Consider the following 22,628-nt stretch of genomic DNA (forward strand, 5'->3'; position numbering starts at 1 on the left):
AGAGGCGCTTTTGCTTAATTATCCTATACTTACTTAATCTGGAAGGAGTTATTAGTCCCCCGATGATCGAGATCGTGGCACAGGCAGCCAATAATCAAAGCGAGGCATTCAATTTCACCAAAGATCTTCCACCATTGTGTGGTCTAAGTTGAGATAGATAAAGATATAACTATATACATGATTGTGAATAATTTCTTACACTCACTGTCAAAATGGCAAACATCATCTGAGCCACATTGAAGGCGTGTCGCCAATTGTGATAGGTTACATTGCGATAGTTCTTCTTGACGCTCAACAGCCAACGGCAGAGCACTTCGTAGTCGATATGGAAACGTTCCACAAAATCGAGATCCAAAAACATGCGCAAACAGGCCTATAATGTAGAGAGTGTGATTAGTAAAGCTTATCGATGTTGATTTATGGACTATAGACAGCTCACCTTCAGCGTATCATCGTCCTCGAAGTGTATATCATCGAATTTAAAATCGTGCAGACGAAAATGTACCGCAGAGGGCACCCTTAGGCGCTACAAGGAAAATAGAATTTAAATGATTAAATGGAAGCTCAATAACTATCGATATATTTATCAACATAATGGAGATTTCAAGAAATAAAACTAAGTTTAGGGAAAGCGCATTTTGGAGCAGAAAAAAAAATAAACAAGGACAAATTTCCTTGGAAAATGTATACAGCATTTCTGTTTCTTCTTAGAACTTAAAAGCTAATCAAAATAAAATTCAAATTAATTTCCTGAATCTTAACAAGAATTTCAATGGGTTTTAAAGGAAATTTTCTTCTTGGAAAACTTTTGAAATCCTGTTTTAAATGGGGATTTAAGGAAATCGGATGCAACCTCCCAGTTCACAAAGCCTTAACAGTTTATCAATTTTATTCTTTGCGCTTTAGTTTTGAACATTTCTTTTAATATAATTTACATTTTTATCCCTTTTTTAAAAATACATTTTAACCCTTCAGCCTTCACTTTTATTTATAGCCCGCGCCTGAGACAAACGGATGCTGAAATACGAACGGAAAAACACACGAAACCGTCTACCCAGCAGCTGTCAGGAAATGTTAATTGATGTCCGCAGTACCACAGTACGAGCTCATGATACACTCCCACACAGACAGACATACACACACACCGGAAATGGCAAAGGAGCAGCGGAAAAGGTTTTTTTTTATCTTTTTCTGTATGCTCCTTGCTTTATAGCATAATCGCAAGAGCTCTGAGTAAAAGCAGCTCAAAGAATGGCATAATTTTAATTAAAATTAATAACCCAGCATCAGCGCCGTCTGCCTGGACCGTTGACAAGGCGACAGGCGGTCATAATTTTAGCCAGCATAATTACTGCAAGTGTTGGGAGCTACATCGGCAACAGGCGAACGAGAAGAGACGCCAACAACACAAAGATAAACAGAGAGACAGATGCGAAAACTTGAAGCATCCCAAGTATATGGGGTTAGGAATGGACTCTGTGCTGGGGCGGGGGGACAGCTCTGTGAGCAGCGAGTGTTGAAGAAGGGACTAGTATAACAAATGCTCTTAGCCAATGTGCGAAAGTTTCTTTTTGTCATACTTGTGCGAACAAACTAATTACAACTGTCAACACGTTGAGTGAGAAAGAGAGACTGAGGAATGGAAAGGGAGGAGAGGGTGGGGGCAGTTAAGTGAGTGACTGCGTAGACAGGTTGTATCTACTGTCGCTGCTGCTGCTGCTGTTGCTGCTGCTGCTGCTACTGTCACGCAAAAATAATAAAAACATGGAAGCAAAAAGCAGAAGGCCAAGCAAAACAAAGAATTTATGGAGTGGCATAAAAATGAGCTCGGCAAACGAGCCAAGTCCTAGAGCTTTACACCAACCATGCCTACCGCCCCACCCATCCCTCATCCCTCATCCAATACAAATTAAGCGTGCACGCAAATAAAATTAAGCATTTAAATGCAGTAGCTGGCCCCCTCGCGGCAGCCACGCCCCCACAAGCCATTGGGCGTACGACACCCAGGGGTAAGATTTGTACTGTCAGCATTGCTGTTGAACTTACGCGCAATCGATGTGCCTCGTCCATGGTCGCAGATGCATGATAGCTGAGCACCTCCAGGGTAACGCTCTGCTTGGCCATGGCCACAATCGCCTTCTCGTACATGTGCGTATTGTGGATGCCCATGCCGCAGAATATGGCGAATGCCTCCACGAAATTCTCATCATTCTTGGTGAAGTCCTAAAAGTAAGAAACAATAATAAACAGAGATCATATAATGGAGATAATAATACGATACGATTCGAATTTGATGTGGAACATAGGGACATTAAACTGGCCCAGTTCATATGTACTGGTTCATAGGAACTGGTTCGCAATGTAACGGTTAGTGGTTAAATGCAACTGATTCATAAAGAACTAAGATAACTATGAACTAGTAACACATTAACTGAAGAAGAACTATTTCCAAATGAGCTAGTTCATTGTTAACTGGTACACGTAAAAGTGGATACAAATTTAGTGTTAATATCTGACTTAAAATGAACAAGTACAACATGATCTGGCCAAAGAGGAACTCACTGCAAATTGTTTAATAAAGAACTGGTTCATTGTTAACTGAATATATGAATATATATGAACAGTTTTACAAAGGAGTGGATAAAAACAAGATGTTAACACCTGGACTAACTTAAAATAAACGGATTCATCGTTAGGTGAGCGAACGGTTTTGTAATTAACTGATTCATATTGAATCTGTTGAATTGAACTGTTAAGGAATTGGCGCACAATGAACATCTGGACAAAAATGACAATAAAAATTTGCGAAATGAACTGATTCAAGAATCAGTTTACAAATTAGCTGGAACACAATGAACTGATTCATAAGGAATCGAAGCACAATGACCTGGTTCACAAAGAACTGATCAACAATGAACTGTTAGCACATTCACTGTTTACAAGTCAACTGGTTAACAAAGAACTAGTTCACAATGGCAACATTTTGAAAAGACTTACCAGATCATTGAACTTATTGATCAGCTGTATAACGCCTATGATCTGACCCAGTGAGTTCTTGATGGCCATGCAGAGTATGGAGCGATGCTTGAAGCTGGAGTTCTCATCGACGCTCGCATCGAAGCGATCATCCTCGTAGGCATTGGGCACATTCACCGTCTCGCCGGTGGTGGCCACATGGCCAGTGATGCCAATGTTGATCGGGAAACGGGACTCGTAGGGGCTGGTGCGCGAATTGGCCTCGTCGTCGCTCAGATCGTTCGCCTCGAAGTCAAAGACACGCGAGAAGCTGCCCTTATCGGCCTCGTGGACGAGCAGGATCTGCACGCGCTGGCACTGGATGAGACTCTGCATGTGAGTGAGGATGCGGAAGACCATGTGCTCGATGGTGCTCTGCTCCTCGAAGATCATGCGCGCCAGATCCAGCAGCACCTGATTTCGCTTGATTTCCAGCTGAGATTTCTCAAAGAGCTGCGCATTGCGCAAGCCAATGCCACAGAACTGCAGATACGAGGCAAAGACCTGAAGCAGAAAAAAGAAAAGAAAAAATAAATAAATATACAAGTATAAGGATTATGATACAGACACACACACACACACATAGACACATTCATCAGTGCGCTGTGGCTGTCGGCTGCAAGGCAAAATCCCAACCTGCCTTTTAGCGGAGATCTGGGATAATCCCTGACATGTGCTGGCATTTTGCAAAAAGCTTCTTGTTCAACAATTTTTCACTTTGTTAAATAATAAATGCAATTTGCATGTGTCAGGCACTGACACTGTGACAGCAGCCACTCTGAAACAAAGGATTCGGTTTGCACTCACCTTCTCATCGATTTCCGTGAAGCATTCGCCATTCATTTTGTTAATCACCTGCGCAACGCCAATCACATCGCCGCCAGAGTCCTTGATGGGCATGCAGAGCAGAGCCTTGGTGCGATAGCCGGTCTGTGAATCAATTTCACAATTGAAGCGTTCATCCTGCAAGGACATGACCATTAAATATAAATATATGTATACACATTTATCTGGTGTGATTTCAGAACGGAGACTAAGAGATTTAAAGTTTTCTTTTGATATGCTTAGATGCATATATTTATTTCAACGGCGAGATTTTGAGTAGAACCAGCGCAGCTGAAGCCATCACCCATCCAGGACATTAGTATTTCATATAAGCTGATGCTAAAAAAGAAAACTCTTTAAGGTTTCTCTTGATAGATTGATTATCGAGTCACAACAAATTGTACTCCGCTAAATCGAAAAAACTGATTCCCCTGCCATTTGGAATTATCGGGACTCGACTGTATATAAATAAGAAAAATAAATATCTATCATGTTTTAACGCAATAATCGGAGATTAAAGTCATGGAGTAGAGCCCGCTGTGGTGAACAATAGTTTTGGGTTTTAAGCTATGGAATCTTTGTTAAGATTCGTGAAAAGCAATCGTATTAATAGCAGACCTGGTTCTATAAATAACTCCATTTGGACAAATGTCTTTATTTATACGCGCGTCTAGACTGTCATCAGAGACTTTCAGCTAGGTGTTGGTATAGCTCTATAGACATATATACATTGTATACATTGATAGATAGCTCTCTTGCCACTTCCATTTGAAGCTGTTAATTCTGTCTGTTTGTCTAGGTCATCATATTTCTGGTCATGTTATTGTCGCTGACTTGCATTTTTGTCGTCTTTTATTCGTGTTCGTACAAACGGTGTCAGCCAGTGTCCGAATAACTGGAGCTGACTTCTCTCACGAATTGCTTCTCTCGGCTGCCGCTAGCAGTTGTGCTCTTCTGAATTCATCAGCAGAGTTATCAGTTTGAGTCCGTCTAACTGCCGATTCAAAGATTCACTTAATTGTGCTAAAATTTTTTGATAAAAGAGCTAACAATCCCATCCCTCGGCTCTCGGCCCTCGTCCAGCGGGACGCCCGGCACATGCGTCATATTTATTGCCAACTGTTTATTGTAGACGATTGTTGGCCATGCCTTAACTTGACTTTAACAGCACAGATAAACGACACGAGTCAGCTATATATGGTGCGGGTGGGGGTTGGTTGTGGGGGGGTCCGGTGGCCAAGGCGTATTATTGTTTGGCGTGCAGCTTAAAGCCTCTTAAAGCAACTGGCGCTGGCTTCTATCAGCAATGATATAATACTATAATAACATTACCTAACACCCACAGCCTTGGACACTACTAGTCTCGTTGGCCACAAGATTAATTACAGCCCAATTGGCCGAGCAACTGAGAGAAATGCACATCGTCAGTGCTCTATATATTATTTTTGCTCTTTTTTTATGTTTTGGTGCGGACGAGTTCAGTGCGCAATATTGAAGCATTACAAGTCAGAAACGGATGTGCTGGACTGGCAAGGTACTCTCTCAACGGAAGTATAGGAAGTATACATTCAAGTTTCTCTCTGACGCATGAATATTATATCTATATTATATTAAAAATTGGCATTTGCTATGCAGAGGAATATACTTAAAATTTCCCTCTAATGAATGAGAGTGAAAGAATGACACAAATCAGCTGCCTAATATAAATATTTTGCCACATAAACATTGACAAATTTAATATCGATACTTATAAATCTTTATAAAATATATTGTGTATTCGATTATAACATTTTGGCTATGCAGCGAAGATTCTCAAAATTCTCTGTACACTAGACTATAGTCCGAACCTTTTTAAAGAAAGTATGTATGATTTTAAGAATGTTTTGTCAATAGTTAGGATCCAATTAGATCCAGAAAGTTTCTCTTTTTAAAGGTAATAAAGCCAGGTTTTCGTCTTATAAAGTCCCCTCCAATACATAGGCACATTTGTGCAAATACAAACACACATACACAGGGTATTTTAAGAAGCATACTAGTGCACATGATCTACTCTATCTCATGTGGCATGTGAATTCGAGCACTGCCTGCACCATAAATCGTGCAAGTCTCGAATTCGCCAGTGTTTCAAGTCCTGTTAGCTTGATTAATGGCCAAAGTACAGATGGCATTCAAATTTGTCAAATCGATGCTAGCTGACAACTGGATGCTGCTCAATGGGGAGGAGGAGGGTGAGGGATTTGGTCTGAAAACTTTCCATTTGGCTTAGCTAGGGAACTGACCTGGTAAGCATCTGGAATGTTGACCGGCTCGCCGCTCTCGGCCACGTGACCAGCGATGCCTGTGCCCCATGCAACGCGCACTTCCTCCTGCTGTTCCATTTCCTCGACGGTGCTGCGTGGGCAGACATCGAACAGCTTCGATACGAGGCATCTGCAAAAGTTTAAAGCACTTTAGTTTCAATAGTTGGCCATTATAATCATACATATAATATATGTTTAAAGTCGCCTCTACCTATATATGTACAGAGTCTAAATAGTACCAAATGTCTTTGGCCCCTCGACAGAATTTACTAAAAATTTTGCAATTAGTTCCGACTACAAAATGGCGCCACACGCCACACACACAGCTCAAAATGGCACCCCAGTGGACTCTAAGTGTGTGTGTTACAGTTATGAAGCCAGCAACTGCAGTGGAGAAATCATAAAATGCCAAAAATAAACGCCATCAAAAATGTTGCCACAGACAAAGTTGAAGCTGCTGCTGCTGCCGCTGCGCAAAAACTTGGCAACGCAATGGCTTTGGGCCAATGAAGTCATCGCCGCTTTGACAGTATCTGATAGAAATAGCACCCCAGCAGCAGTAGAAATAGCAACAGCAATAGCAGTTGCTCTGCCAGTGATGCCAGCGGCTTCACGGGCCAAAGCACTTGCCTGATTACCAAATTCAATTTGCACAGCTATTAGTGTTAAAATTCCTGTAGCCCTCGCTAGCAATGGGTCGAACTGGGAAATAAAACGAGTTCTTTTTATAGTTGCCCAATTTACTAAGTTAGTTTGGCATATTTGAAAGTTAGCTAATTGGTACTTGGCACTGTTTAAGCAAATAACTTCAAAGTCCAATTCCCACGAATTGCCTAAACTGTTCGAGAATCAAAAGGAAGTTGCTCTATAAACTAGTTGAATTGTTTGAAAAATGCATGGAATTCTTATATGAAATATTGAGTTCTGGAAGGTCAAATAAACATACATAATTTACTTGATCTAAGCAACTCTAAAAGAATTTTATAAAAATTGTTCTATTAAAAATAAATATCATATACATTATACAAGAAAATTCGTTTTGTTCGTGAAGCCAATAAATGAAGCTATACAATCTAGATCTTTCTAAATTTAAGCCTTATATCTAATTCATCTCTTATTCCAGTTTCTACTCCATTTCCCCGTTTCTACTTACTTTTTGAGTCCATCGGCACCATGGCAGCGGCCCTGCACCAGGAACAATGAGCCGCGATCCGCATTCAGCAATATGGAAACATTTTGCAGGATCTTGTGACACAAGGTGCGCACCTCCAGCTCGTTGCATATGTCCTTTACCTGCGAGCGAGCATAACACAGAGTACTAATAAATTATAAAATATTTCATAACATGTCACGGAATTATGAGCTAAGTGCGCCATAATGTCAACCAATAAGCTAGGCAATTGCAAATGCACTTAATGTTGTTTCTGGTTAAACAAACAAGCCAATCAGCCAAATACAATAGACGGACTGATTGACGGAATGACTGACTGACTGACCGACCGATTGAGGGCGTGACGTTTGCGACAATTTAGCACAACAAGGTTTGAGTGTGGCTGGGGCCCGGCCTCTTAACTGTTTGCTGATAACGACGTCAGCAAATTCGCTGCATGTGTGCAAAATCAATTGGAGCTAGCTGAGGAAAGGGTTAAATAGAAACTGATTGACTAGCAGTTACCCCGTGCGTGTGTACAAATACAACTAATTATAGCTCAAATATAATATTTATGTGACTAATTATAATTTGACTGGAGTAACTAGCTGACTAATCAAAAAAGCAATGAGCAGGGAGATAGTATGAGAAGAAAGAAAGTTAGAGAGAGGGAGAAAGAAAAAGAGAGAGAGAGAGACAGAGAGAGAGAGGCAATAAAAGAGGAATAATAGGAGAAGGGATAATAAGGAGGGAGGTCAAAATCGAGAGGGTAGACGAAGAATCAAAGAATACATGTGAAATCTGTGGAATCGATGTAGGGATGAGGGACGAGGAGAGAGAAAGAAACGGAGGCATAGAACAGAGAAAAAGAGTTTTTGGAAAAGGAAAGATCATATAACGAGAGAGCAGCGGAGACGAAAACAAGATCGGAATAGAGGGGAAAGGAAGACAGAGAATTTGGGAAGCCAAATGAAAAAAAAAAAGAAATTTTTAAAAGATATAATGAAAGTTATGCGGTTGAACTTGGAAAGCTCACCCAATTATCTCTAATGTACTACGGTATCAATAATTGATATTGATATTTCTGAAGAAAATACTATAATATCAGCTTAATGGTTTTTGGTCAGCTTTTTACTGGAAATACCGAAGTGAATCATAACAGAGTGTCTACCACATTGAAAGTTGAGCCACGTCGAAGACCCTTAGTCAGCAATTAGTAAGTTAACAGGGAAACCGGGCAGGAAGTATTAAGTGTCGCAACATTCATTAGTGCAGGGTATCGAACAACTTACAGCTAAATGACGCACGGCCATCTTAACGAGCTGAAAATTCGATTGAAAAATGCATTTGGGGTTGACTGTGTGTGCGGGTCATAAAGAAATTCCACATTACAACGGGGCGTATGACGCATGTTAATTAAGAAATTTGCACAGCTTTATGGCAGCATTCGAGATGATATAATATTTATATAATTGCATTATATAAATGTAATGTATACTATAAAATGTATATGCATATACATATATTCATAATTAATCGCTTCAATACGCACCAGCTCGAAAATCAGCTCCTTCTCGTCCAGCTGCTTCAGCTCGTTGCGCGATAATCGCTGCGGCCGTTGGAGGCAGAGATGATAGGGATACGAATGCTGATTGCTGCCTGGACTTGCTGCGCTAATTGCTGTTGGGGCATTGCAATTGTTGCTGCCACCACCGGCAGTGCCGCCGCCGCCGCTGCTGCTGCAGCCAACGGCGCCGCCGGCCTGATAATGACTGTGCTGATAATGCTGATGATTGTGATTGTTGTGATGATGATTGTGATGGTGATTATGATGCTGCGGCTGATACTGATACTGTCCGGCCACCACGCCGCCAACGTTCTGCAAATTGCTGCAGCTGCCGCTCGTATTGTCCAGCTGCGGCCCGATGCTCAAAAATGTCAGCGTCCCATCGATGGTATTCACAATGGGCTTGAGTAAGCCGCCGCGCTCGAATTCATGTGCGGAAATTTTGCTGCAAAATGGAAATGAAAATGGATTAGCTCGTTAAAGTTCTTCTTCTTCCTCCTCCTTATCGTTCCACACTTACCGCACGGGCGTTGTGGCGCCGGAGCCGGCACGCGAACTGCTCGCCTGGCCATTGGGATGCGTGGGTGAGCTGCTGCTGATGACATCGTTGCCCGCACTGGTCGCATGCGACACCAGCCACGCGTCCACAGTTTGACGTGTCGCCTTTCTGCAAGAGTGTGGAAGAGAGAGAGAGAGAGAGAGTGAGTGGTGGAGCGAATTCGACTATAATATTTGCTGTTAAACTGCAAATGTATTAAAATTCCATTAAGAATTTAGCGCGCCGACTCTAAAGACACTGACCACATGCGCGAAATTGTCTAATAAAATGTCAGCTCATAAATATTCAGCAAGCGCAAATATTTTTACGTCATGCTGCAGGCTACTCCACGACTAGTCGCAAGGACACATGCGACCAAGCAACACGCGCGAGCGGCATAAAATTTTCGAGAAATCACAGCGCACAACTCTTTATGGGCGAAACAACAGAATTACTGAACTGCACAGTGCCACGAAGCTCAAATGTTTTAGAGCAAAAAATAAAAATTGTTTTTTTTTGTTTTTTGATTTGATTAAAGAAGAGAATAGGAGAACTGAACGGTTTAAATAGATTAGCTTGAAAAACCTAATAATTAAATTTGTCTCATATAAATTCCGTTTCTAATGTGATTTGAATAACGTGCTGTTAGCATTAGCTGTTAACCAAACAGCTGCTGTTGACATTAACATATTTCTGTAGCTGCTGTTGATATTAACATATCTCTGTACAGTATTTAACAGTTTACTGCAGCTGATCGTTTTATAGAAAGTAACACTTCCAAGAGATAAAATTCTGTGAGAAACGTTTTCATCTAATCCAATTGTAAACATGTGCGTGGCAAGCTCTAACTACTTTTGTGGCAGGGATAACAGAGAGTGGACAGAGCGTGCAACTAAATGTCCATGCGCCTGACATATTCTTATGCAAAGTACACAAAATGAAGCCTTTTTCTGGCTCGTTAAACGCTGGCCACATGCCCAAAGGCTGTGAACTGTGTGTAGCGACGACCGGCAACGGCCTCGCCGTCCGTTGGGCATGAAAATAAAGCCCAATTTATGTTTTTAGTTGTTAGTGATTTTTATTATGTGTCATAGCCAAAGGCCAACAAACAGAATGTTGTGCCACACACATGCGCTCGCACATTCATTTGTCTAGGATTTTCGATGTGTGTGTGTGTGTGTGTGAGTGTGTGTGGAAGCCAATTTCCGGTTTACGGCGGAAAAGGCCGGCCTGCCGCTTGACTGCTCATAAATATGGCACAAAGTATGGCATCGCCATCAGCATGCAGAAAGAGCCAACGAAACGAGCACAGGAAGAGGCTCAGGCACATGACAATGCAATTTAAACAATCCTTTGCAGACAGCCCTAAGCCACACATATCGTAACTTCAGATTTTCATGTAATATTTGCCATAATAAAGTTGTGCTTTATGCGATATTAAAAAAAAGTCGATTACAATACATTTGCGCAAAAGCTTTGAGTGGACATGTGGATCAAATGTGCAAATCGAGGTGGAGCAAGTTTATATAAGAAATCGATCTTAAGTCGATGTATAACTGTCGATTATTTCTCGACTGCAAAGTACATCGATTTAATATAAATATCCTGAAATCCATTCAAAGTCTATGTAAATTATAGATTGCTTCTCGGCTGCAATTACAAAGTGATTTTAAATTGTTATAGTGGATCGATAAATACTTTGAAGTATTATGAAGTACATACACACGAAGTAAGCGTTTTACTTAGATCGTAATGCTCAATAAATATTGAGCTAAATATTGTTGAAATCTACATTTGTCATCGATGTTATTATCGAGTTATCGATGATATTAAGTCAGCCCAGTTTTAGCTTAGCTTTGGTGTTTTTTCTTGCCTTACCTTATGAAATAATCCTGTACAAACTCCTGGTTCTCATCCAGCCACGCCTCCATGCGCGCATACTCCGGATCGTAGGGCCGGCTATGCTGTGGCGACGCTGTCTGATGATAGGGATGTGAGTAGCCCTGATAAAGTTGATGTTGCTGCTGTTGCTGTTGCTGCTGGTGCAGCGGCTGCTGATGCTGCTGCTGCTGATAAGCGGCCGCTGTGCTGGCTACGTTGCTGCTGCTGCCGCCGGCGCTGCTGCTGTTGCCGTTGATGTTGCTGCTGCAGTTGTTGCTGTTGCTGTTGCTGTTGCTGCTGCTGCTGTTGTTGTACTGATAGTGGGCGGGTTGTTGCTGTTGCTGTGATAGCGGCAGGGGGACACCGGTGCGGTGTGTGGCAATGAGCAGGCTATGCTCACTCATACCGTACCCTGTGCCCCCCTGCTCCGCGGGCATACGTGCCGCTAGCTGCAGCGGCGTCGACGCTGGCTCCTCAATGCTGCGCAAGTGCAGGCCTGCAAAAAAAAAAAAAAAAAGAAGTGTGAACATTGAATTAAATATTCATTTAAAGCTTTAAAATTATATTGAGTTTTTATTTAAACTTTTGCCGACAGCGCTGACAGTTTTTATGTGCGCGCGCTTCTCCCAATTCGATTGCACGACATTTGCATTGCAAATGGCCAACATATCCTTTAAGCCCGCTGCAAAGTCACGCGCCACACGCGACTCATGGGGTCAGAGAGGAAGCAGGCCAGTAGAACCTCGGAACACCCCCCACTCTCTCCCCCCAAACACACACTCTTTGCAGCTGGCAACCCCATTGGTCCATAGACTCTATGCAAATAGCCGTTGCTTTTTGTTCGCTGTGTTTAAATTTATAATTTGGCACAAAGCGTAAAAAAGTTTGAAGAAAATATTCGTTTTTGCACATAAATTTGGTTAAATTGCTTTTCCAGCTCATCAATTTTTGTGGGCTGCGACAATTAAGCGGCACTTAAAGCGGTCGCCACACGCTGCGTATACGTAATATGTGCTGAAACGAGGAGCAAGAGCAATAGCAAGAAACTGCCAAGTCTCGCGACACAGTTCAAGTGGGCTTCACTTCAAACTGTGCCAAGCTCTCACATTAACCGGAAATATTGGCAATTTTCTGTGAAATATTGGCATACAATGGCAAGCCCCCCCCGTTTGCTGGCCCGTGGGTGCCATTGGGCGCCTGATTAAGTGCTAAAAATAGAAATAAATACTTGTATCCTTGTGATGGATGTCTAAGGATATCAGCGCTACAGTTTTCCATTCAACTGGAAATTGTGACTTCTCAACAGCTGCTTTGTGTGTGCTCGTCGTCTGTCTGCCGGGTTGGCTGTCTTTGTGTGTATATGTGTGTATAAATTTGATTTATGATCTACTTTTTGGCGCACAGCATAGCAACAAAATAAGTCAAACAGCAAACCTCCTCACCCACTCACACACATACGCACACACACTCAAATAAAACGAGTTGCTCCTGTCAACTGATAATTTGACTCTCGGATAAGCTGACAAACTGAGCAGCATTTACAAATTGTTGCCGTTTGCTTGTGCAAACATTCCAGCTAGATTTATGAGTGTCTATTCAATGGATTCCACCCAGCTGCAACAATTGGGGGCATGCAATGCGACAGCTGTGGGACTTGAGCGAACTCGGAACACTTCAAATTTGGAATACAAAATGAGTCGTTCTATGAATTACATTTGTTAGCATTTTAAAAGTCAAATAATAATCTAAATATCAGAAAATTTTAAAATTATATGTATAATACATATATCAGTGAGTGTAAATTATTAAATACGTAAGCCTTTGAGAATGACTACGTAAGTCTTAACATAGATTAACAGGGAGCCTTTAAATCTTAACAGAGAGTCAGCAAGCCGAAGCAGATTATGTGTAAGCTTCAACAATGGCTCTGTTAATCTCAACATAGAGTGAGTAAGACTTCGCAGAGCGTCTGTATTTCTTAACAGAGATTCTGTACACTACAACAGAGAGTCTGTAACTGGAAACAGAAAGAGCGTTAGCATCAACAAACAGTCTGTAAGACTCTGTGCTCTGTAAGTTGTAGCAGTGTATATGTAAGCTTTAACAGACAACGAGTAATTCTTTACATAGCTCTATTGCTGATAACTCAACGTCAATGAGATTATCAAAAAGTATATTGATATTAACATAATTCTATGTATAATAAATTAATCGCATTTGTCCATCATGTCCTGTCGTTACTAGCCTAACAGCAATCACATTCATTTACCTGTGCATTGCCTGTGTATCCTATTGTGCTTTAAGGTAAAGCCGATTCAGTTAAATTCACTGAGTCATAATAAAATCGATTATAGTATTAACACAATTTATTGAAATTAATTAATATTAATATTTCCACCATGTAAATAAAACGAAATATGCTATTTATATTTTAATGAAAGGACAATCCGTATTGATTTTACTGACTTCATAAGAATACATGTGGCAAATGTTGACACATTTTAATTTTTTTTACATTTTAATGAAATATTTTATTTACACTCGTATGTCAACAATTTTTATTTGCTTAAATAAATTGCTTATTTCATTTGACTATAAAGCTCAAAAATATTTGCTTTTGTTTATTTTTTGTTTTCCTTTTTTTTCAATTTCTGTGAATGCAATTTCATAGAATTTGGTTTCATTTGAACACACGCTGAGTTTTTCATTTACCATAAATCGTGAATCTTCAGTTATATTTGCTTGACGGGGTATTTTTGTGTCCCATTGCTGGTAATCTGCAAAGTTTTTGTTGGAATTTTGCACTTGGTTTCCTTTTCTCGAATATACATATATATAGAAGCTTAAAGTCGGCTACTTAGTATTGAGAAATTTATGAGCATCCACTGGAGAGTTGGGTGCAATGGCGGTGGGGTGGGGTGGCCAAAGAGACATGAACAAGTGCTGCACTTACATGCCACATGCACGTGCCCGCTCCGCCTCGCCCTCTCTGCTCTCGCCCATCATCTCATGGCACATTTAATCTTTTAAGCTGCATTTGCCTTGCACAGGCAACATGCAACATGCTTAAGCTGCTGCAACACATTTGGCACTACACAGAGTCCCTTCTCTGTGCCTTCTCTTCTCACTTTGTCCACCTCTTTGCCCACTCAAAGTCAAATGACAGCGTCATGGCTGAGTGGGCGTTGCCACGCCCCCAACTACAGCAACAACACGAATACTAACACTCCTCCCTCCCCATCCGCACTCGCATTGGCACTCTCTGTTGCGGTTTGACGATGCGTCAGCTTTATGTAAGACACATCCATACCAGGTCCCAGGCCCCAATCCCCAGTCCTCAATCCCCAATCCTCCTCACTGCTCATGCCTAGAGCCTTACGCTGCAATGGAATTCAGCTTTTAGCAGCAGCGAAGAGAAAAATACCTCACTCGAACCTGCACGACTAAGCGTTACATATGGCGAGCTTGGGAGAGGTTGATCGAATATTAGCAGAGATATAATTATGTTGTTATAGAAGAAGAACTATCAGAAATCATATCATAATAAAATATTCTGTTAAATTACATTTTCTGCGAAATGGAAATTTCTGTTAAATTACATTTTCGGTTACGAGTTATCCAAATGTAGTCTTGAAGTTGAGTCAAAATATATGTTGAAATTTATACTAGACTTCCATTAGTTTTCATGTCAAGCTGTTAAATTTTTTTAATATTATATCCTTAACATGAAGCCTTATAATTTAACACATAAATTGCATATATAAATATAGGATTGCCTTGCTTAACTGGTATATTAACTTTGTGAAGCCTTACGAAAAACCCTCAAAAAAGAGGTCAATAGCAGCCAGAACAATATCATGTAGCTCTTTAATTTCCCATTTCCGGTGCTTAAATATTTATCTTGTTCACACAATTGTTTTAGAACTACAAACTACATATACCCTCCCTTTCTTACATTCAATTTGCAGGGTATATGTGATATACACACAAATATACACATGTTAAGTGTTTGGTTTTTGTAGTTGAAGCCAAATGCAAATTGAAAGTTGGCAAATGTGCAAAAGAAAAGCATTTTTTTCTTTCTCTCTCTCTCTCTCTCTCGGTCTTCCTCACTGTCTCACTGCCCCGCTCTCATGCTTGCTTTTCTTTAGCATTCTAGATGTTGGGTTAGTGCTGCGAGGGCAATGGATCGATGGGGCAGAGACAAGTTTTGGCCCAACATTGTTGTTCGTGTGTGACAAAATATTTAGTGCGAATTGTAACGCAGTCAAGTTTCTATTTAACGTGAAGTCATCTTGAGTTCAGTTTTTTCTTCTTTTTTTTCTCACCTGTTGTCTCCAGCTGCTGATAGTGTTGTTGTTGTTGCGGACTATGAGTCGGCGTTGCTTGTTGCTGCTGTTGCTGCTGCTGTTGTTGTTGTTGTTGTTGTTGTTGTTGTTGTTGTTTGCTGTTCTTGCTCTTGTTTTTGTAGCGACAACCACGAAATCGACACATACTTGCCGCTTGGCCCATGGGGCCCGCCAGCAATGCGAATGTTAAACCCTCCGTTTTAATGAATTTAATTTTCTCAACTTTGAGCAGAGCTGCCGCGTAACGTAAATTGTATCTCGAATTGTTATTGTTGTTTTGTTTAGTTGTTGTTGAGGACTCAATTTTGTTGGCTTTAGTGTGGCCAAAGGGCCGCTCCGTGGACTCTTGTCAAATTTTGTTAGATTTTGTTGACTTTGGTATTGTTTATTGTTTATCTTGTTGCTCCCGCTGCTGTTGTTGTTGTTCTTGCTGTTGTTTTTATTTCTGTTTGGTTTTGCACTTTGTTGCACTTGCATAATAAATTTGTTTATATTATTTATGACAAGTTTTGTACTTATGAAAATAGTTTGATATTAAAGGGCTCGAACTGTAGCTTTGTTTTGCGACACTTTCAAGACCTGTTGGCAATTGGTTTTTGTATTTATATTATATTATATTGAATACGGAAAAGCTGTCTCCACTTCGCTTTGTACACAGCTCTATATATATATGGTGTACATATTTTTATACAACACTTCCTGCTGCATTTTACATTTTGCGGCTTTTGACTTGGAGCAATTCAATTAGCACTTAAGCCGCAACCCAAATGCAACGCAGACACCGACGCCAATTGATAAACAAACAAAGGCCAAAAAGGTCCCCCAGCAACCAGCTAACAGTGCCCCGCAGCAGGTGAGGTGGGCGCTGCGTGGGCGGTTCGACACGACTGACAGACAGACAATGCAGCCCACGTGAAGGCAAGCACCAAAATGTCAGTTGAATAAAATCAACATGGCTCGAACCACATAACCAAATGCATCCCAAATACATTGGAGTAAAAAGAGAGAGGCGCATAAAGAAGTAGACTTTGGAATACGCTTTAAAGTATGTCGATGTAGGTGAGATAAAAAGTAAATTAAATACGTGCAAAATAAAAATAAACGAATGAGAATGTTATTATTATTATTTTTTCAAATGAAAATAAAAATTCCACCTCTGATATAAATTCTTTTATATCACGAATATATACAATTAAAATCTCTTTATTGACAAGCATATATTTTCTTAACTTCATATAGAAAGTGATAAAAGCATTTAGCAGGAATGAAACCTTTAAACGAAAGTATAATATATTTATAATAATTTATATTTTTTTAAATAAAATGTGTTCTCAAAATTCTTCATTTTTTTTCCACAAGTTCAATTCTTTTCCACTCCCATTTGATACCCTTTGTTTACAGGATGCATAAGCATATATGAAAAAAATACTTTCATGAAAATTGGTTTGGTTAGAATTGGGTTTCGGTTGCGGTTTCGTGTTCGGTTAAGTTGGGTTCGTTCTGAATCTGTTTGCATTTGACGGCCAACAACCAAAAAACGAGAACCAGTCAAAAGTAGAGGCACTTCTGCATTCATTCACTCACACAGTCAGTCGGCCACTCACTCAGTCAGTCAGTCAGCCAATATAGCTGTGTCTAGTATATTGACAATTGAGTATTGAATTAACGGCAACTATTGGCTGGCACTCTCGAAGTGAAGAGATCTTCAGTGCAGTGATTTAATTTCAGCTGCTGCTGCCAGCTGTTGCATCACTTGTTGGCAGCCCGTTGAGAAGTTGACAGCGGAAATGATTTAATTTCCGTTTTACTGCAGCATCAGCAGAAGCAGTCGTGGCAGCAGCAGCACCACCACCAGCACCACCAGTTGTTGTCGGCAACAATAGACATCAGTGGGGCATGTGGCGTGTGGCATGTGGCAAGTGGCTGGCAAAAGGATTGTTGCAACACTCGCACATTTCACCATTGTTAGCCCAACTATTGATGTTGATTCTGGCTGATTGCTAAATTGCAATGAGCAGCCATTGCTCCATTTGTAATCCGAGTTGATTGTCTGTATTTCAAATGCGGTTTGAAATGCTGACTGCCGCCGTTGCTGCCACAAGGCGGAATAAGGGTAAATAATTTTAATGGAATTCTGTTAAAGCCATCAAAAGTGAGAAGGCATTACAATCAGCGAATAATAGCAAAGTCTAGAAAATGAAAGTAATATACTGCTGATGGCAGCCAGGAGATGTTGAAAATAACGAACTGAAAATTGAAAAGGAATTAATGGAAGATAGTAAAGACTCATATAGATTGGGAGAAGACGGAAGATAGAAAATGTAAGACCAAGGACATAAAGTAGAAGAGATAGCAGTTGGAAATTCGAATTAGAAAGGTGATTATGGAAATAAGATAGATAATTGCTGTATGAAGAAAATAGAATAAAATTACTCAAATCAATAAACTCATAACACCTGAAAATAACTTAAGCAAACTGATAATTTAATCAACAACATGCAATGGCATAAAAGTCCGAGCATTTTCTTTTAAAGTTCTCAAAGCTGTGCAGCAGAGAAAAATGCCTCAACAGATATGAAAAATAGTTTTTCGCAGCGCTGCGTTAAATAGCCGAAGGCGAGCTGAAACTTTTTTTGCGGCCAACTATTCGCAACTGAATAACTTTAAGAACTATTTGATGTAGACGGTGCCAGCGGCCATTAAACACAAATACAAACGCCAACATCGAAAGGGTAAAAAATAAAGTTGCCATAAAAGAAGGGAACGAAACTAATCAATTAGTTAACGACTAAGACTGTGACTATGACTATGACTACTACTATAACTATGACAACGACTATGATTGGCGAATGAATTTTTGTATTTGAATTTGCAGCAATTTGCAGTTTATTGCCACATTGCTCATACGCACCGCAGTCGTCTATTAAAATTGTGCTCTGTCCTAAACGATTTGCATCTATTTTTTGCCACAGTATCTCACTGTATCTCTGTTTGGTATTCTTGGTACTCGTATCTACCCCTAGCAACCGGTGGGTAACCACAGCAGCGACAGCTACGAAAAAACAAAAACCATTCACACACAGACAAGCCACGAAAACTATTTTTATGCCAATGGCGACAACCGCAGAACGTCACACAGACACTGAAATACATAAAAGTATGTACCCCATGCACACACACACACACACACACATACATAGAAAATAGTGAGAATGGGTCGGTCGCTTACATTATGTCAATAGCATAGGTAAAAGCAATTGTGGACAGTGTGGGACAAGGCGAAGGGGTTGGGTCTACGGCGACTGTCCGGCTGTCCATGTCTGGCTAAGCAAACGATGTTCATTAATGGCGCACGCCAGAGTTTTTGCGAACGGCCAGCTAAGATAACAGATAACCAATGCTACACTGAGCGAAAAGTGACACTAAATGTGTCAAGTAAAGCAAACAATCTTTACGGGCTGGCTAGTTGGGGTTAGTTAGCTAGTGGGGCTATTATTTTGTACAGTGTATACATAGTAACCAGAGCTTTTACATGGCATTCAATGGGTCGACCTTTTCATTTTCTTTATTCATTCATTTCATTTCATTTGAGTCCTCTTCTCTTCTCTTCTTTGTGTGGCAATGCAAACAGACGACAATGTCTACACACAGACACTGTGCAAAAATTTCTATGTGTGTGTGTGGGCGTAAGTGTCATTAGGCGGCGGCGACAAACGCGTCACGAACTTGAGCATCGATTAGTGAAGGACGGAGAACTCGGCGAGTGGCCCTCACCAGAGCCTGGATACCATTTGCATTCACAAATGTTCGAGTGTTGAATCAATAACCTGTTGCCGGCTTGTACAGTTGGCTATGACTATATTTTGTTATCATTGTTGTGAGTGAAACACATTTTTATTAATTTTTTATTTATTTTATTTTATTTTATTTTTTTTTTTGGGCTCAGCTTTGGCGGCGCGTCGTAAGCGTGATATGGTAGCAGCTTTGGCGTGGACTTTTAGCGCCAGCCTGCGAATTATCAATTTGTAGCTAAAGAATTTTGATGCATAAATTATAATAATAAAATATCTACTAGTGCGAGAACAGATGTGAAAAGTTACAGATCTGTACACATATATGTACATGTGAGAAACGCACACATAACCAGCTGGAGTCAGGTTAAGCAGCATCCGAATTGAGCTGCTGCCTTTAATGATAATAATTGTGTAAATAAACAATAAATCTCATTATCACATTTCGCTGCTCGTGCATTCAATTATTATCACAACAAGCAACAGCAACAGCAGCAGCTGAGCCCCAGCATCAAATACAACAAAACCCGTCTGGCAAAATGACAAGAGGACATAAAACTTGTGAATAATAATAAAAGAAATATCAAATGAGTGTTGAGGAATTTGCCAAAGTGAAAATACTCTAACTATCGAAAAGGGTCAACTAGACGATACAATTGAGCATGTGAAAGAGATTTAATTTTTTCACTGAACTCCAATTGTTAAACAAATATTGGCACACACAAAAATGTTTAATGTGAATAATTAAAGTAATTAAATTAAAATATTTCTTTATTTATGCTAATTTGGCATATCAGAAGCTTTATTTATTAATGATTATATATTCGCCCGCTTTAAGATAATACGTATGCCATAACCGGAATTTACTATTATTTAATCTTTTGAAGTTACTGCGAATAATAATAATGTGTGCATATTTATTCTATTATATGCAAAAAAAAAAAAAAATCTTTTTTTATATAGAGCTGAATTTAAAGAAAACACATATTTTATTTTGTCAAAATACTTTTGATGAATATCTTGTTGCTTGAATATCAAATGATATTCTGAAACGACTCTATAGGAGGAGCATAGAGCACGACCCTCCCTGCTTGGAAATAGGTAATGATTCCTAAGTTAGCTGTTTAAGGCAAAGCAAAAAAAGCGAATTATGATTTTGGAATACGTAAGGTTCTATAAAATTATTATCCCACAACATGCTCGATGTATTTATATATACAATACTTAGCCAAACACAATCGTATTTCTAACCGCTTGACATATGCATAATACCCTTAGACAGTATACAAAAATATATTAGGGCCATGGGCAAAACAAAAGCCAAAACTCTGGCAATCAAAGACAGACGCCGCAGCCCGGGTAAACATCTTGATTAAAATGGCTCTTATCAAAAATTGCAGCAGACAGCGAAAGCTCCGCCTTTGTCAGTCTCAAGCCCTCACACGACCACACTCTTTCGCCCTTATACCCCTAGACTCATCCACACACTCTTTTTCTCTTTTTACTTCTAACATTTTTCACAGATATGATAATTATTTAGTGATTTATTTATTTATTGTTTTTTTTTTTTTTTTTTTTTTTTTTCAGCAAGTGCGCAGCTATTAAATGAAAAATTATGAATTGAATTCAGTTAGCAAAAGCGCTTTTCGCTGACCATTTGCCGATGGCTTTAAATGTGCAATTTTTATGGGCTGCACAGTTGTGCGGTGTGGGCGTGGACGTGGCCGCTACAACTTTATGGTTGTCATAAAAACACGAACAGCGCGACAGACAATCATAGGCACCATGCCCACACTATGGGCGCACAGTGCGCGCGTCTGTTCCGTCTGGCAGCGACTGTAAATGGAGCTAATGCCGGCTGCTTTGACATTTAACTATCAAAACTTTAATATATAAGCTATATACTTATATAGTATATATAGCTGCTGCCTGCATTTATGTAGTCGTTTTTATTGTTATGACGCTCGCTGCCAATTGAATTATCTTATATGCATATGTGTAGTTGTGCCGCGTAGTCAGGCGCGATACGAAGGTCACAAATGGTTGGCTCATAAACGTTTTTCCCATTTATCTGGCAATTGAATAGATAGTTAAAATAAAAAAAAATAAAAAAAATCAGATAACTACAAAAGATCCAGAGATTGTTTAAGAAAAAGCTGAAGAAAACTTAAACTTTAAAATATTATTATAAATACTAGAAAAAAAAAAACCAAAACGTGATACAATACATTTTTGATTGAAGATTGATTGATACAAAAATCACAGATTAATTGATTTATAAGTGACTAATTGATTTCTGAATTCTTATTGTTGTTTAATCAACAAACAACTTTATTTTATTTAAACAAATGAAATTTCCAAATCTCAGAATAATACAAATTAAACTCAACACATTGATGATTTAATCTAAGTTTAATCAAGCTGAACCATATGCATAGGGGCAGCTACCGTATTGGCAATTCTATAGCTTGATAGCCCAATCAATGCCCGCATGCGCCACACACACAAGCACACACACCCACATACGAACATACGAACATATAGAGCAATACACGCGGCGTATGAGTAATTTCGCATACGGCACGCATAAAAAACGAAATCTAATTGCTGTTTTCATGCGAACGACTTTAATTATAGCTAATTTTAATGGCTTGTATGCAATGTTGATGTACAGGAGGAAGGGGGCCCCGGGGAGAGGTGGGGCCTCAAACACTCGTTAAAGTCGGCCACGCGCCGTATGCGCAATAATTGCGTTATTTATTTATTGCACAAAGCGAAAAAAAATGAAAATAAAAAACAACTAAAACAAAAACAACAAACGAAAAATCGTATACATTTTTCAACAATTTCTTTCAGGCATTTCTTTTTGACTAGCAACTTTCTTCGCCTATCACATTTCCAATTTAATACAAAACCCGAGAAAATGTTCGCGGCGCGCGCCGTCTGGCAGGCAACTTGAGTAAGATTTTCAATTTATACCCGCTCGCGTTTTCAGTTTGCTCGGTTTCTTAGATGAAGAAATATTGAAATTGTATGCGCCGAGAGGCTGAGGCAGAGGCACGCGCAGAGTGCAGCCAGTGGCGTCGTCGTATGTAAAAGACCTCTAAAAGGCGTTGCCAACTAGTTCTGCTATCATAAATCTTTTTTGTAGCAAACTTATTTAACTCCCTTGCACAGTCGAAGCTCCTCCAGACGCACTCCTACGAGCTGCC

The 22,628-nt window shown here is 39.9% G+C and overlaps 1 protein-coding gene across 16 annotated transcripts in view; it reads right to left on the minus strand.

The window, feature by feature from the left end:
• Pde11 (Phosphodiesterase 11) overlaps nucleotides 1-22,628 on the minus strand; it is a 91,794-nt gene that overhangs the window by 8,835 nt on the left and 60,331 nt on the right. For 8 of the 16 annotated variants that reach the window (XM_089464780.1, XM_089464779.1, XM_089464778.1 and 5 more), the window contains 11 exons: nucleotides 11,274-11,772; nucleotides 9,378-9,524; nucleotides 8,843-9,302; nucleotides 7,294-7,433; nucleotides 6,120-6,270; nucleotides 3,823-3,978; nucleotides 2,998-3,519; nucleotides 2,047-2,223; nucleotides 440-526; nucleotides 200-373; nucleotides 34-143 (listed from right to left, as the gene is read on the minus strand). In XM_089464780.1, the coding sequence (XP_089320906.1) occupies nucleotides 34-143; nucleotides 200-373; nucleotides 440-526; nucleotides 2,047-2,223; nucleotides 2,998-3,519; nucleotides 3,823-3,978; nucleotides 6,120-6,270; nucleotides 7,294-7,433; nucleotides 8,843-9,302; nucleotides 9,378-9,524; nucleotides 11,274-11,772 (2,623 nt within the window). Of the gene's footprint in view, nucleotides 1-33; nucleotides 144-199; nucleotides 374-439; nucleotides 527-2,046; nucleotides 2,224-2,997; nucleotides 3,520-3,822; nucleotides 3,979-6,119; nucleotides 6,271-7,293; nucleotides 7,434-8,842; nucleotides 9,303-9,377; nucleotides 9,525-11,273; nucleotides 11,773-15,604; nucleotides 16,205-22,628 lie in introns of all 16 variants that reach the window. The other 8 variants (XM_089464773.1, XM_089464774.1, XM_089464771.1 and 5 more) reach the window with 3 other exon arrangements.

The sequence above is a fragment of the Drosophila arizonae genome, chromosome 3 (assembly GCF_054131065.1).
Source record: "Drosophila arizonae isolate 15081-1271.41 chromosome 3, UAZ_ARI_1.0, whole genome shotgun sequence".
Taxonomy (NCBI): domain Eukaryota; kingdom Metazoa; phylum Arthropoda; class Insecta; order Diptera; family Drosophilidae; genus Drosophila; species Drosophila arizonae.